This window comes from Pelophylax lessonae, assembly GCF_965119305.1.
Source record: "Pelophylax lessonae genome assembly, chromosome: 6".
In the NCBI taxonomy this organism is placed as follows: Eukaryota; Metazoa; Chordata; class Amphibia; order Anura; family Ranidae; genus Pelophylax; species Pelophylax lessonae.
The window spans coordinates 168349997-168363375 of NC_138773.1; the positions used below are offsets into that span (position 1 = coordinate 168349997).

At 41.3% G+C, this 13379-nt stretch overlaps 1 protein-coding gene across 1 annotated transcript in view; it reads left to right on the forward strand.

Annotated features, from left to right (window-relative positions):
* FAM234A (family with sequence similarity 234 member A) overlaps nucleotides 1–13379 on the forward strand; it is a 131756-nt gene that overhangs the window by 17781 nt on the left and 100596 nt on the right. The window contains exon 3 of the mRNA XM_082260148.1: nucleotides 12070–12183. Within this exon, the coding sequence (XP_082116274.1) occupies nucleotides 12070–12183 (114 nt within the window). The remainder of the gene's footprint in view (nucleotides 1–12069; nucleotides 12184–13379) is intronic.

Genomic DNA, 13379 nt, shown 5'->3' on the forward strand with positions numbered 1-13379 from the left:
CTTATCATAACCATCTAAACCAGGCCTACGCCTGGCGGCCAGATAGTCTTAGTAACTGATCAAAAGATAAGAAAACAGAGGAAAGAAAGGGGAAAGAAAGCAAGAGATAGAAACAGATATGAGAGGGCAGAGAAAGAAGAGGAGTCCCAGGGAGTCGCAACGCATCGCTATTAAATTGACAGAAGAGCACTAATAAACCGAGACGGCTGGGCATGGGCAATCCAGAGTTACCACACCCAGAGAAATTTCCCATGAGTGTCTGACGCTATGACTGTTAGTTTTTTTGTTGACCATATTGTCCTTCATTCTGTTTTTGACAGCTTCAAAACTAAGAATTGGGGTCTTCCAAGCCCTTGCAACGGTCAATTTAGCTGTAGTAAAAAGGTGTAATGCCAATTGTCCTTCTAGGCAAAGTAATTCTTTAATTGGTTTCCAGAAAAGGGCCTTGTTTGAGGTTGGTATGAAGAAAAATGCGAAGTAGGGCAAAATCCCTGACCCAAAATCTGCATACTTTCGGCAAGGCCAACAGATATGTGTCATCGTTCCCACCTGTGAGCATCCTCGGAAACCATTTGGCGGGTATGCAGGGATAAACCGTGCAAGCCTAGCTTGTGTGTAATACCATGTATACAAAATCTTGTAAGCATTTTCTAAGATCAGCACATTCTTGAAGCACTTGGATAATGTCATGTTCATGATCTGCCAGTCGTCCGGGTCTAATCGCTTCCCTAATTAGCTTTCCTGTTGGAGGTGATCTTGTCGCAGTGAGGGTTTTCTGGAATTTACCATTGAGGAATAGATCAGTGAGATAGAGCCAGGGGCCTGGGGTTGGGCACAACAAAGTCTTTTAAATGGGTTCAACATGTAGGGGGTGGGCTGAGATCTAAGGATCCGGGAAATAAAGTGACGGAGCTGAAGATATCTATAATGCTCCTGTAAATGGATATCGTGTGAAGATTTGAGAGCTTCAAATGTCAACATCCGAATAAGGTTGAGAAGAGAATGGATATCAAAGAATTCATGACCAGTCCACCAAGAAAATTGTCTGGGGTTATCCAGTCCTGTGGGGAACAAAGGGTACCTAAGAAAGCGAAGCAATGGGAGATAAAGTGAAGTGAAATGAGGTCCACCGAATATTTGACCAAGTCCCACATTTGGAGGGTGTGGGATAGAATGGGGCTAAATGTCTCTGGGCGAAAGTCAGTGGAAAGCCAAGGTAGAGAGGATAAAGGAATTGGGTGAGAGTCTAAGAGATTCATAGTTGCCCACAGCGGAAGGTGATGGGTCTCATGAAGATGTGACAGAGGAGCAATGTTGGCCGCTAAGTAATAAGCCTGAAGGTTCGCAACTGAGAGACCACCATTGATTCTATGGATGAATAGGACCTGTTTATTGATTCTAGGTCTAGAAGATCCCCAAATAAATTTCAAAAGTTTGTGTTGGTGTATACGTAAGATATGTGAGGAAATCTAAAATGGTAAGACGCAATAGACATATAAAAATTGCTAAAGGTATGTCATGCGGCCTGCAGCAATCCTACCAAACCAGGACAATAGAAGGTGATTCCACAGGATCAGTTTTATAGGTGGTGGGAGAGTTGGTCCCTCCGCTTCCTGCTCGTTTTCTCTGCTTTCCGGAGCCATCAGTAGCGGGGAAAATGATACAGGCCTCTAAGGTGCTGTGCAGGAAGTCGAGTTAGGGCAAGATGGCCCCCCTCGACTCTATGGCCTTGGAGGACTGGAGCAACGTCAAATGTGCTTCCGCCCAATAGCCTTAAAGGGCCCATTTTTTTTTCATTTTTTTTTTTTGCTTTTAAGTGTAGATGTGAGATCTGAGGTCTTTTTGACCCCAGTTCTCACATTAACCACTTTACCACTTTTGCTGTATTACGTCCAGGCCACTTTTTGGGATTCGGCGCTGTGTGAATTTAACTGACAATTGTGCGGTCGTGCGACGCTGTACCCTTACGAAATTTAAGTCCTTTTTTTCCCACAAACAGAGCTTTCTTTTGGTGGTATTTGATCACCTGTGCGATTTTTTACTTTTTGCGCTATAAACAAAAAAAGAGCGTTTATTTTGAAAAAATAACAATATTTTTAAAAAATTTTTATATGAAATTCCCCCCCAAAAAAATGTAAAAATCAAAAATTTTTTAAATTTTTGGCCAATTTGTTTTCTGCCACATATGTTTGGTAAAAAAAATCACAGAGAGAATGCTATCCTGGATCTATTGATCACTAATGACCCAGACATAATCTCGGAGGTAAGAGTCCAGGACAACCTGGGCTCTAGCGATCACAGGATGATCACATTTAGTATAAATAACAATATAACAAGGCAAGTGGGGAACATAAGAACCCTAAACTTCAGAAGGGCAGACTTTCCAAAATTGTACTCATTGATGGAAAGGGTAAACTGGGACCAAACCCTGGGATCACTGACCACAGAGGAAAAATGGGAATGCTTTAGAACAATATTAAGCAAAGGCATCTTGCAGTGCATTCCTATGGGGAATAAATTTAGAAGAGACAAAGCCAAACCTGGCTGGCTAAACCGTAGCGTTAAAAAACTTATTAGGGGAAAAAAATTGGCCTTCAAGAAATATAAATTAGAGGGCACAGTATCGGCCTTCCAGCAATACAAGGAGGAAAATAAGAAGTGTAAACACGAAATCAAGATGGCTAAAATCAACTTTGAGAGACAAATAGCGGAGGATAGTAAAAAAAACCCAAAGAAATTCTTTAAATATATCAACAGCAAAAAAACTAGGGCAGAGCATATTGCACACATAATTAACGATGATGGGAGGATGGTTACAGAGGACACTGAAAAAGCAACCGTGCTGAATTCTTTTTTCTCGTCAGTCTTTACGCAGGAAAAGGAAGGGTACACTGACCATGACTGTATGGTTAGAAGTAATACACAGGACTTGCCACTATGGCTAACAGAGGGGGAAATCAGGGAAAGACTGGATAAACTTAACACAAACAAATCACCAGGCCCGGATGGCGTACATCCGAGAGTGCTCAAGGAACTCAGTATGGTTATATCTAGACCACTGTTCCTGATCTTTGCTGACAGTATTAGGACAGGAGATGTACCAGGGGATTGGAGGAAGGCTAACGTGATTCCGATATTCAAAAAGGGCCAGAGACATATCCCGGGGAATTATAGGCCTGTCAGTCTGACATCAATAATATGTAAACTTTTGGAGGGGATGATAAGGGACTATATCGTAGAGTATGCTAAAGACAACAACATCATCAGTAGTAACCAGCACGGGTTTACAAATGGGCGTTCTTGTCAAACCAATCTCTTAGCATTCTACGAAGAAGTGAGCTGTGAGCTAGATAGGGGGAGACCAGTGGATGTGGTGTACTTGGATTTCGCTAAGGCGTTTGATACAGTTCCCCACAAGCGCTTAATTTATAAAATAAGGTCTGCAGGTATCGACAGCAGGGTTTGCTCTTGGATACGGAATTGGCTAAAAGGCCGTGTCCAAAGGGTAGTAATAAACAGCGCATACTCAGACTGGTCTGAGGTAGTAAGCGGGGTGCCCCAGGGCTCAGTCCTGGGACCAACCTTGTTCAATTTATTCATAAACAGCATTGAGGAAGGGATCAGTAGTTCGTTATCAGTTTTTGCAGATGACACAAAATTGGCCAGGGCAATAACTGCACAGCATGAAGCAGATATCCTACAGAATGACCTGGACAAAATTACGGAGTGGGCAACGACATGGCAAATGAGGTTTAATGTGGAGAAGTGTAAGGTTTTGCACTTGGGGACCAAAAACATAAAAACACAATACACGTTAGGAGGGGAACCCTTGGGGGAATCAAAAATGGAGAAAGATCTGGGAGTCTTAGTTGATGATAGATTAGGCAACAGCATGCAATGCCAAGCGGCAGCTTCCAAAGCCAACAGAATATTAGCATGCATAAAGAAAGGGATGTATTCCAGAGATAAGACTATAATCCTTCCACTTTATAAAACTCTGGTCCGACCGCATCTGGAGTATTCTGTCCAGTTCTGGTCGCCAGTCCTCAGGAGGGATGTGTTGGAGCTGGAGAAAGTCCAGAGAAGGGCAACTAAACTGATTATGGGGTTGGAGGACCTTACCTATGAAGAGCGGCTGCAATCGCTCGATTTATTTTCCCTGGAGAAAAGACGTCTGAGAGGGGACATGATAGCAATTTATAAATATCTTAATGGGGATCTCAGCTTAGAAGAAAAGCTGTTCATTCGAAGGAATTGCATGAGGACTCGAGGACATACAATGCGATTAGAGGAGAAGCGTTTTAACCTCAGGCAACGTGGGGGGTTCTTTACTGTTAGGGCTACAAGATTGTGGAATTGTCTACCACAAGAGGTGGTTTCTGCGGGTAGTATGGTGACTTTCAAAAGACTCTTAGACTTACATCTCAAGGATAAGGAGATTGAGGGCTATGTTAGATGATTACAGTCACACACACCTACACAGGTTGAACTGGATGGACTATTGTCTTTATTCAACCTCACCTACTATGTAACTATGTAACAATAAGCGTATTTTGATTGGTTTGCGCAAAAGTTATTGCGTTTACTACCTAAGGGAAAGATTTCTGTCCTTTTTGGTGTTTTTTTTTTTAACGCGTAATGGCGGCGATCTGTGATTTTTTTTTTTTTTTTTTTTGCGGGACTGCGACATTGCGGCGGACAGATCGGACCCTTGACTGACATTTTTGACACTTTTGGGGGTACCAGTGACATTACTACAGTAATCGGTGCTATAAATATGCACTGTTACTGTAAAAATGACACTGGCAGGGAAGGGGTTAATTTTATTGGAGAGGGAGGGGTTAATGTATGCCTGGTGCTTACTGACGTGTGTGGGGGGAGGTGACTGAGTGACACAAGGACAGATCGCATGTTCAGCTATGCTGAACCCTGCAATCTGTCACTCCTTGTCACTTAGGAGATCCGCCCGCTCTGTTTACACAAGCGGGCGGATCTCCAAACTGGATTCCCCGACGATCGGCGCCGCTCTTCCCCTTGCCCAACTCCCGCTGTGACTGAAAACAGCGGGAGCCTACAGGGGGAGGAGTCCAGCGACGTAGGTCTACGTCGCTGGACGGTATCGAGTCACTTTGCCGCAGTACGGTCAACGTGACCGGTCGGCAAGTGGTTAAAGAGGACATGTCCTGCTTTTTTCCATTACAAGGGATGTTTTCTTTGTAATAGGAATAAAAGTGATAAAAAAAAAAAAATTTAATGGGACAGTGTAAAAATATAAGGTAAAATAAATAAGAAAAAAAAACAATTAAAACGCCCCATCCCTCCGAGCTTGCGCGCAGAAGCGGACGCACACGCAAGTCGCGCCAACATATGTAAACGATGTTCAAACCACACATGAGGTATCGCCGCGATCATTAGAGCGAAAGCAATAATTCTAGCCCTAGACCTTCTCTGTAACTGTAAAATGGTAACCTGTAGAAATTTTTGAAGGAGGCCTATGGAGATTTTAAAATACCAATGTTTGTCACCATTCCACAAGCGTGCACAATTTTGAAGCATGACATGTTGGGTATCTAGTTAATTGGCGTAACATTATCTTTCACATTATGGAAAAAATTGGGCTAACTTTACTGTTTTCTTATTTAATTCCAAAAAGTGTAATTTTTTCAAAAAAAACTTGCATTTGTAAGACCACTGCGCAAATACAGTGTAACAGTATGGCAATGATCACTTTTTTATTCTCTAGGGTCTCTGCTAAAAAAAAAAAATATATAATGTTTGGGGGTTCTAAGTAATTTTCTAGTAAAAAATACAGATTTTGTAACTTGCAAACAGAAAGTGTCATAAACAGGCTTGGTCCTTAAGTGGTTAAGTAAAGGATGTGTATGAATTGTTTTTGGAAAATTATAAATAGTGCATTCGGAAAGTATTCACAGCGCTTCACTTTTTCCACATTTTGTTATGTTACAGCCTTTTCCAAAATGTATTCTCTTCATTTTTTTTCTCAAAATTCTAAAAACAATACCCCATAATGACAACGTGAAAGAAGTTTGTTTGAAATCTTTGCAAATTTATTAAAAAGAAAAAAAATCCCATGTACATAAGTATTCACAGCTTATGCTCATTACTTTGTTGAAGCACCTTTGGCACCAATTACAGCCTCAGGTCTTTTTAAGTATGATGCTACAGGCTTGGCACACCTATTTTTCTGCAGTTTTTCCCATTCTTCTTTGCAGGGCCTCTCAACCTTCATCAGGTTGGATGCGGAGCGTTGGTGCACAGCTATTTTCAAATCTCTCCAGAGATGTTCAATTGGTTTCAAGTCTGGGCTCTGGCTGAGCCACTCCAAAACATTCACAGAGTTGTCCCATAGCCACTCCTTTGTTATCTTGGCTGTGTGCTTAGGGTCGTCGTCCTGATTGAAGATGAACCTTTGCCCGTCTCTAAAGTGTTCAATCTTTGTTTAACCACTTGCCGACCGCTCACTGTGCCTCTACTGCGGCACAGTGGCTCGTTATCGTCCAACGACGTAGACCTACGTCGCTGGACTCCTCCCCCTATAGGCGGCGCTCGTGCGCCGCCGGAGGCGTGCCCCCGCTGTTTTCATTCACAGCGGGAGTCGGGCCAGGGGAGGAGCGGCGGCGATCGCCACCGCTCTTCCCCGATCGTCGGGGGAATCTAGTTTGGAGATCCGCCCGCCTGTGTAAACAGAGCGGGCGGATCTCCTAAGTGACAAGGAGTGACAGATCGGAGTGTTCAGCATAGCTGGACATCCGATCTGTCCCTGACTCACTCAGTCACCTCCCCCCCCCCCCACACGTCAGTAAGCACCAGGCATACATTAACCCCTCCCTCTCCAATAAAATTAACCCCTTCCCTGCCAGTGTCATTTTTACAGTAACAGTGCATATATATATAGCACTGATTACTGCAGTAATGTCACTGGTACCCCCAAAAGTGTCAAAAATGTCAGTCAAGGGTCCGATCTGTCCGCCGCAATGTCGCAGTCCCGCAAAAAAAATCGCAGATCGCCGCCATTACTCGTTAAAAAAAAAAAAAAAACACCAAAAATGACAGAAATCTTTCCCTTAGTTAGTAAACGCAATAACTTTTGCGCAAACCAATCAAAATACGCTTATTGTGATTTTTTTTTTTACCAAAAATAGGTAGCAGAAAACAAATTGGCCAAAAATTTTAAAAAAATTTGATTTTTACATATTTTTTGGGAGGAATTTCATATAAAGAAATGTTAAAAATATTGTTAATTTTTCAAAATTTACGCTCTTTTTGTTTATAGCACAAAAAGTAAAAATCGCACAGGTGATCAAATACCACCAAAAGAAAGCTCTGTTTTGTGGGAAAAAAAGGACGTAAATTTCGTTTGGGTACGGTTTTGCACGACCGCGCAATTGTCAGTTTAAGTCGCACAGCGCCGAATCGCAAAAAGTGGCCTGGACGTAAGACAGCAAAATCCTCCGGTGGTAAAGTGGTTAATCAGACTAGAGAGTTTTGTTTCTCATGAGAGTCATTCAGGTGCCTTTTGGCAAACACCAGGTAGGCTGTCATGTACCTTTTACTGAGTAGCAGAGTTGTATAAAGTACTCGAAACCCATACTTGAGTAAAAGTACAAGTGCTCGATCAAAAAGTGACTTGAGTAGAAGTGGAAGTGTTTGATCAAAAAGTGACTTGAGTAGAAGTACTAAAGTATTCAACATTTTTTGTACTTAAGTATTGCGAGTAGTTTTTTGAGAAATTTTGCTACTCAAGTACTGAAAGTAAAAGTACCAGTAGTTTTGAAAAAAAAAATTGCTACTCAAGTACTGAAAGTAAAAGTACAAGTACTGTGTTATGTAGTTATTAAAGAAAGAAGTCAAAAGTTTGAACATCATATTGTTTTTTATTATTTAAAATGCAGCTTTTATTTATACATACAGTAGCATTTATTTTCGTATGCGCTGATAATACACATGTTTTGAGCTTCATGAAACCTGCCATCTACTGTTCTGGCAGTGGTAATTTTTATAATAGTAACGAGTAACTATGCAGCACAAAAAAAAAATATCGGAGTAGAAGTATTGAAATCATCGAAAAAATGTAGTGAAGTAAAAGTGGAAGTAGGAGAAAAAAATTCTACTCTAGGAAAGTACAGATACCGCCTTTTGGTACTTAAGTACAGTAGTGAAGTAGTTCTACTTAGTTACTATACATCTCTGCTGAGTAGTGGCTTCCGTCTGGCCACTCTACCATACAGACCTGATTGGTGGAGTGCTGCCGAGAGGGCTGTTCTTCTGGAAGGTTCTCCCCAATCCAACTGAGAAATGCTGGAGCTCTGTCAGAGTGACCATAGGGTTCCTGGTCACCTCCCTGAGTAAGGCCCTTCTCCCCCGATCGCTAAGTTTGGCCAGGCGGCCTGCTCTAGGAAGAGTCCTGGTGGTTCCAAACTTCTTCTATTAAGGAGTATTGAGGCCTCTGTGCTCATTGGAACCTTCAATGCTGCACACATTTTTCTGTACCCTTCCCCAGATCTATGCCTCGATACAATTCTGTCTCAGAAGTCTACAGACAATTCATTGGACTTCATGGCTTGGTTTGTGCTCTGACATGCTCTGTTAACTGTGGGACCTTATATAGACAGGTGTGTGCCTTTCCAGATCATGTCCCTTTAACTGAATCTACCGCAGGTGGACTCCAATCAAGTTGTAGAAACATCTCAAGGATGATCAGTGGAAACAGGATGCATCTGAGTACAATTTTGAGTGTCGTGGCAAAGGCTGTGAACTTTAAGTACATTTAAGTACATGTGAAATTTTGTTTGTTTTTTTATTTTTAATAAATTTACAAAGATTTCCAAAAAAATTCTTGTCATTATGGTGTATTGTTTGTTGAATTTTTGAGGAAAATACAGATTTTTATCCATTTTGAAATAAGGCTGTAACATAACAAATTGTGGAAAAAGTGAAGCGCTGTAAATACTTTTCGGATGCACTGTAGTTTAGTGTCACTTTTAATGTATTGCAGCTTACCATTCCTTGGCTACATTCATTTTATTTTTTCAAACCTTGTTTTTCAGTAGTTTACTGAAGTGTGTATATATAATGAATTTGTGCTTAAGGTTCACCTCACTGGAAGTGACAGAGACACCATGTTTTTTTGGGGGATTCTAGTCCTAACTCCCCTTAGAAATCCCACCAGGAAGCTGTCACAGCACACTGCCAATCATGCCTAGTCAGGGCATGGGTATGTGAGCTGCGGGCTGGGAAATGCCTTAACCACTTGCCGACCGCCGCAAGTACATATCAGTGTTAATTTCGTCGACTAAAACGTTTTCGTCGACTAAATTAACACAATTTTAGTCGACTAAAATACGACTAAAACTAAAACAATTCAGATGACTAAAATACGACTAAAACTAAAATGGCATTTTAGTCAAAAGACTATAACTAAAACTAAATCGAAATTTGCTGCCAAAATTAACACTGGTGCATGTTCAAAGCTTAATACCATAAATAATAACATATTCGATTTTTTACTCCAGGACCAGCAGTAGTATATAATGAGTTTGGAAATTGTAGAGAAATGCTTAAATAATGCATTACAAATTACAATTGAACTACACCCATTCGATTATAGATGACTAAAATGAGTTTTAGTCAACTAAAATGTAGGACGTTTTAGTCGACTAAAATGTACTGGAGTTTTAGTCGACTAAATACGACTAAAACTAAAACACTTGCAGAAGACTAAAATGGGACTAAAACTAAAATGCCATTTTAGTCCTAAGACTAAGACTAAAACTAAATTGAAATTTGCTGCCAAAATTAACACTGGTACATATACTGCGGCGGTCAGCCCCTCACAGGCAAAGTGACGTATGGGTACGTCACTAGCCTGTGAGGCTCTGGGGAGCGAGCGTGCGCCGCCTGTCATTCTCCCTTGTGTAAGAACAGTGATCATACGGTTCTAATATGTAGGACCGTTGATCACTGTTCCTACACCTCAAGCCACAGCCAATCACAGTTAGAAGCACGCCCCTAGGGACACACACCACCCCTCCCTCTCAAATAAAGTTAACCCCTTCACTACCAGTGTCATTTTACAGTAACAGTGCATATGTACAGTGGGTACGGAAAGTATTCAGACCCCCTTAAATTTTTCACTCTTTGTTATATTGCAGCCATTTGCTAAAATCATTTAGGTTCATTCTTCTTCCTCGTGAATGTACACATAGCACCCCATACTGACAGAAAAACACAGAATTGTTGACATTGTTGCAGATTTATTAAAAAAGAAAAACTAAAATATCACATGGTCCTAAGTATTCAGACCCTTTGCTGTGACACTCATATATTTAACTCAGGTGCTTTCCATTTCTTCTGATCATCCTTGAGATGGTTCTACACCCACCTTCATTTGAGTCTAGCTGTGTTTGATTATACTGATTGGACTTGATTAGGAAAGCCACACACCTGTCTATATAAGACCTTCCAGATCACAATGCATGTCAGAGCAAATGAGAATCATGAGGTCAAAGGAACTGCCTGAAGAGCTCAGAGACAGAATTGTGGCAAGGCACAGATCTGGCCAAGGTTACAAAAAGATTTCTGCTGCACTTAAGGTTCCTAAGAGCACAGTGGCCTCCATAATCCTCAAATGGAAGACGTTTGGGACGACCAGAACCCTTCCTAGAGCTGGCCGTCCGGCCAAACTGAGCTATCGGGGGAGAAGAGCCTTGGTGAGAGAGGTAAAGAAGAACCCAAAGATCACTGTGGCTGAGCTCCAGAGATGCAGTCAGGAGATGGGAGAAAGTTGTAGAAAGTCAATCATCACTGCAGCCCTCCACCAGTCGGGCTTTATGGCAGAGTGGCCCGACGGAAGCCTCTCCTCAGTGTAAGACACATGAAAGCCCGCATGGAGTTTGCTAAAAAACACCTGAAGGACTCCAAGATGGTGAGAAATAAGATTCTCTGGTCTGATGAGACCAAAATAGAACTTTTTGGCCTTAATTCTAAGCGGTATGTATGGAGAAAACCAGGCACTGCTCATCACCTGTCCAATACAGTCCCAACAGTGAAGCATGGTGGTGGCAGCATCATGCTGTGGGGGTGTTTTTCAGCTGCAGGGACAGGACGACTGGTTGCAATCGAGGGAAAGATGAATGCGGCCAAGTACAGGGATATCCTGGACAAAAACCTTCTCCAGAGTGCTCTGGGCCGAAGGTTTACCTTCCAACAAGACAATGACCCTAAGCACACAGCTAAAATAACGAAGGAGTGGCTTCACAACAACTCCGTGACTGTTCTTGAATGGCCCAGCCAGAGCCCTGACTTAAACCCAATTGAGCATCTCTGGAGAGACCTAAAAATGGCTGTCCACCAACGTTTACCATCCAACCTGACAGAACTGGAGAGGATCTGCAAGGAGGAATGGCAGAGGATCCCCAAATCCAGGTGTGAAAGACTTGTTGCATCTTTCCCAAAAAGACTCCTGGCTGTATTAGATCAAAAGGGGGCTTCTACTAAATACTGAGCAAAGGGTCTGAATACTTAGGACCATGTGATATTTCAGTTTTTCTTTTTTAATAAATCTGCAACAATGTCAACAATTCTGTGTTTTTCTGTCAGTATGGGGTGCTATGTGTACATTCGTGAGGAAGAAGAATGAACCTAAATGATTTTAGCAAATGGCTGCAATATAACAAAGAGTGAAAAATTTAAGGGGGTCTGAATACTTTCCGTACCCACTGTATAGCACTGATTACTGTAGTAATGTCACTGGTAACCCCAAAAGTGTCAGTCAAGGGTCCGATCTGCCTGCCGCTATGTCGCAGTCCCGCAAAAAAAATCGCAGATCGCCGCCATTACGCATTAAATAAAAAAACAACAAAAATTACAAAAATCTTTCCTTTAGTTAGTAAGCGCAATAACTTTTGCGCAAACCAATCAAAATACGCTTTTTGCGATCCGAATACGCCTGAGCCTATCCCTAATCATAAGATTTTGTAATGGTTGTATAGAAAAATGTACATGTTTTCAACACAGTATGGTGTTCTTTTTCTTCTTTTTTTGATGCAGTTGGCTACACGTTCCTTGCTACTGAAGATGTGAATGAGGATAATGTGCAAGATGTTCTTTTTCTTTTTAAAACTGATAATTCCAGCAACATGAATATATCTTGTGCAGATGGAGGTAGTGTATATATTTTACATCTTGCTTCTTTGCATATGCAAGTTTTTGTTTAGCCTCTTATGTAAATGTAGTAAAACCACTGAAAGGAGAAAACATTATGGAATACCTACACAAACAAGGCGCAGGCATGACCCATATGTATCGGCAATAGTTCAAATACAAAAAAAAAAAAGCAGTATCCACAGCATTGGCCTTCTTCTGTTTTTTGCCCTTCACTTTTGCTCGGTAATGGTTAGTCACAAAGTGTTTTAGTAATTTCTCTACTAGAGTATAAAAGTATCCCACATCATATTACATTGTGTAGACATGTTACATAATAAAATGATTATAACCTAAATTCATCTTTTGGATAAAAAAAATTAAAACCCATTGCAATGCATCCTTAAGATTCAAAATTGAAGCTATGGTTGCAATACTTGTGTCCTTTTCAGTAATTTCCCTCACAGGCCCACTAATCTACAACCCAGTTTCATTTCTCTTCTGGAATTAATGATGGCCAATGTCATCCAACCCATTTATTTTCAGGGAGTCCATCAATTCATGCTCCCTGAGGGTGCATTTTCACACCAGCCAGGGCTCACAATTCTCCTGGGAAGTGAGGCACTCACATAAGGGCCACTCTGTTCAGAGATAAGGACCACTGACCACACAGAAAGACCTAGGACATCGCCTTATGAGCCAAAAAAAAAAGGCATAAGTAAAGGAAATGAAGAAAAGAGGGTTAAAGTTTAAGGGAGGGCTTTTACTGTATGTGACCTGAAGTTAAGAAAAGTCAATTTTTGAGAAAAATTCTAACCAGCACCATATAAAAATAAATAAATGATATGCTAAAAGTGATATCACCTTATTTTAAAAACTCCTATTTTTTTTGTACGTGGAACTATAATGCAAGTATGGTGAGAAGCATTACCACCGGCAGTATACTTGGTACCATTTTGATCTTTTGAAATGTCCTATAAACCAGGATTATTATCTTCACCCGTTATGCACCACTTCTCCAGATGTTTGCTGCCTTGATGTCTTCCTTAACTAAGGCCACTTCTTTTCTCACATGTGTACTTTTCACATGGGACCATATCCAGATTACTGCCCTGTCTTAAGGCCCGTACACACGAGTCGAAATTCGGCCGGGAATTTTCATCCGATGACCGATCTGCCGATTTTCGGCTTGTTAGTATGGTGCTCTCGACAACCGA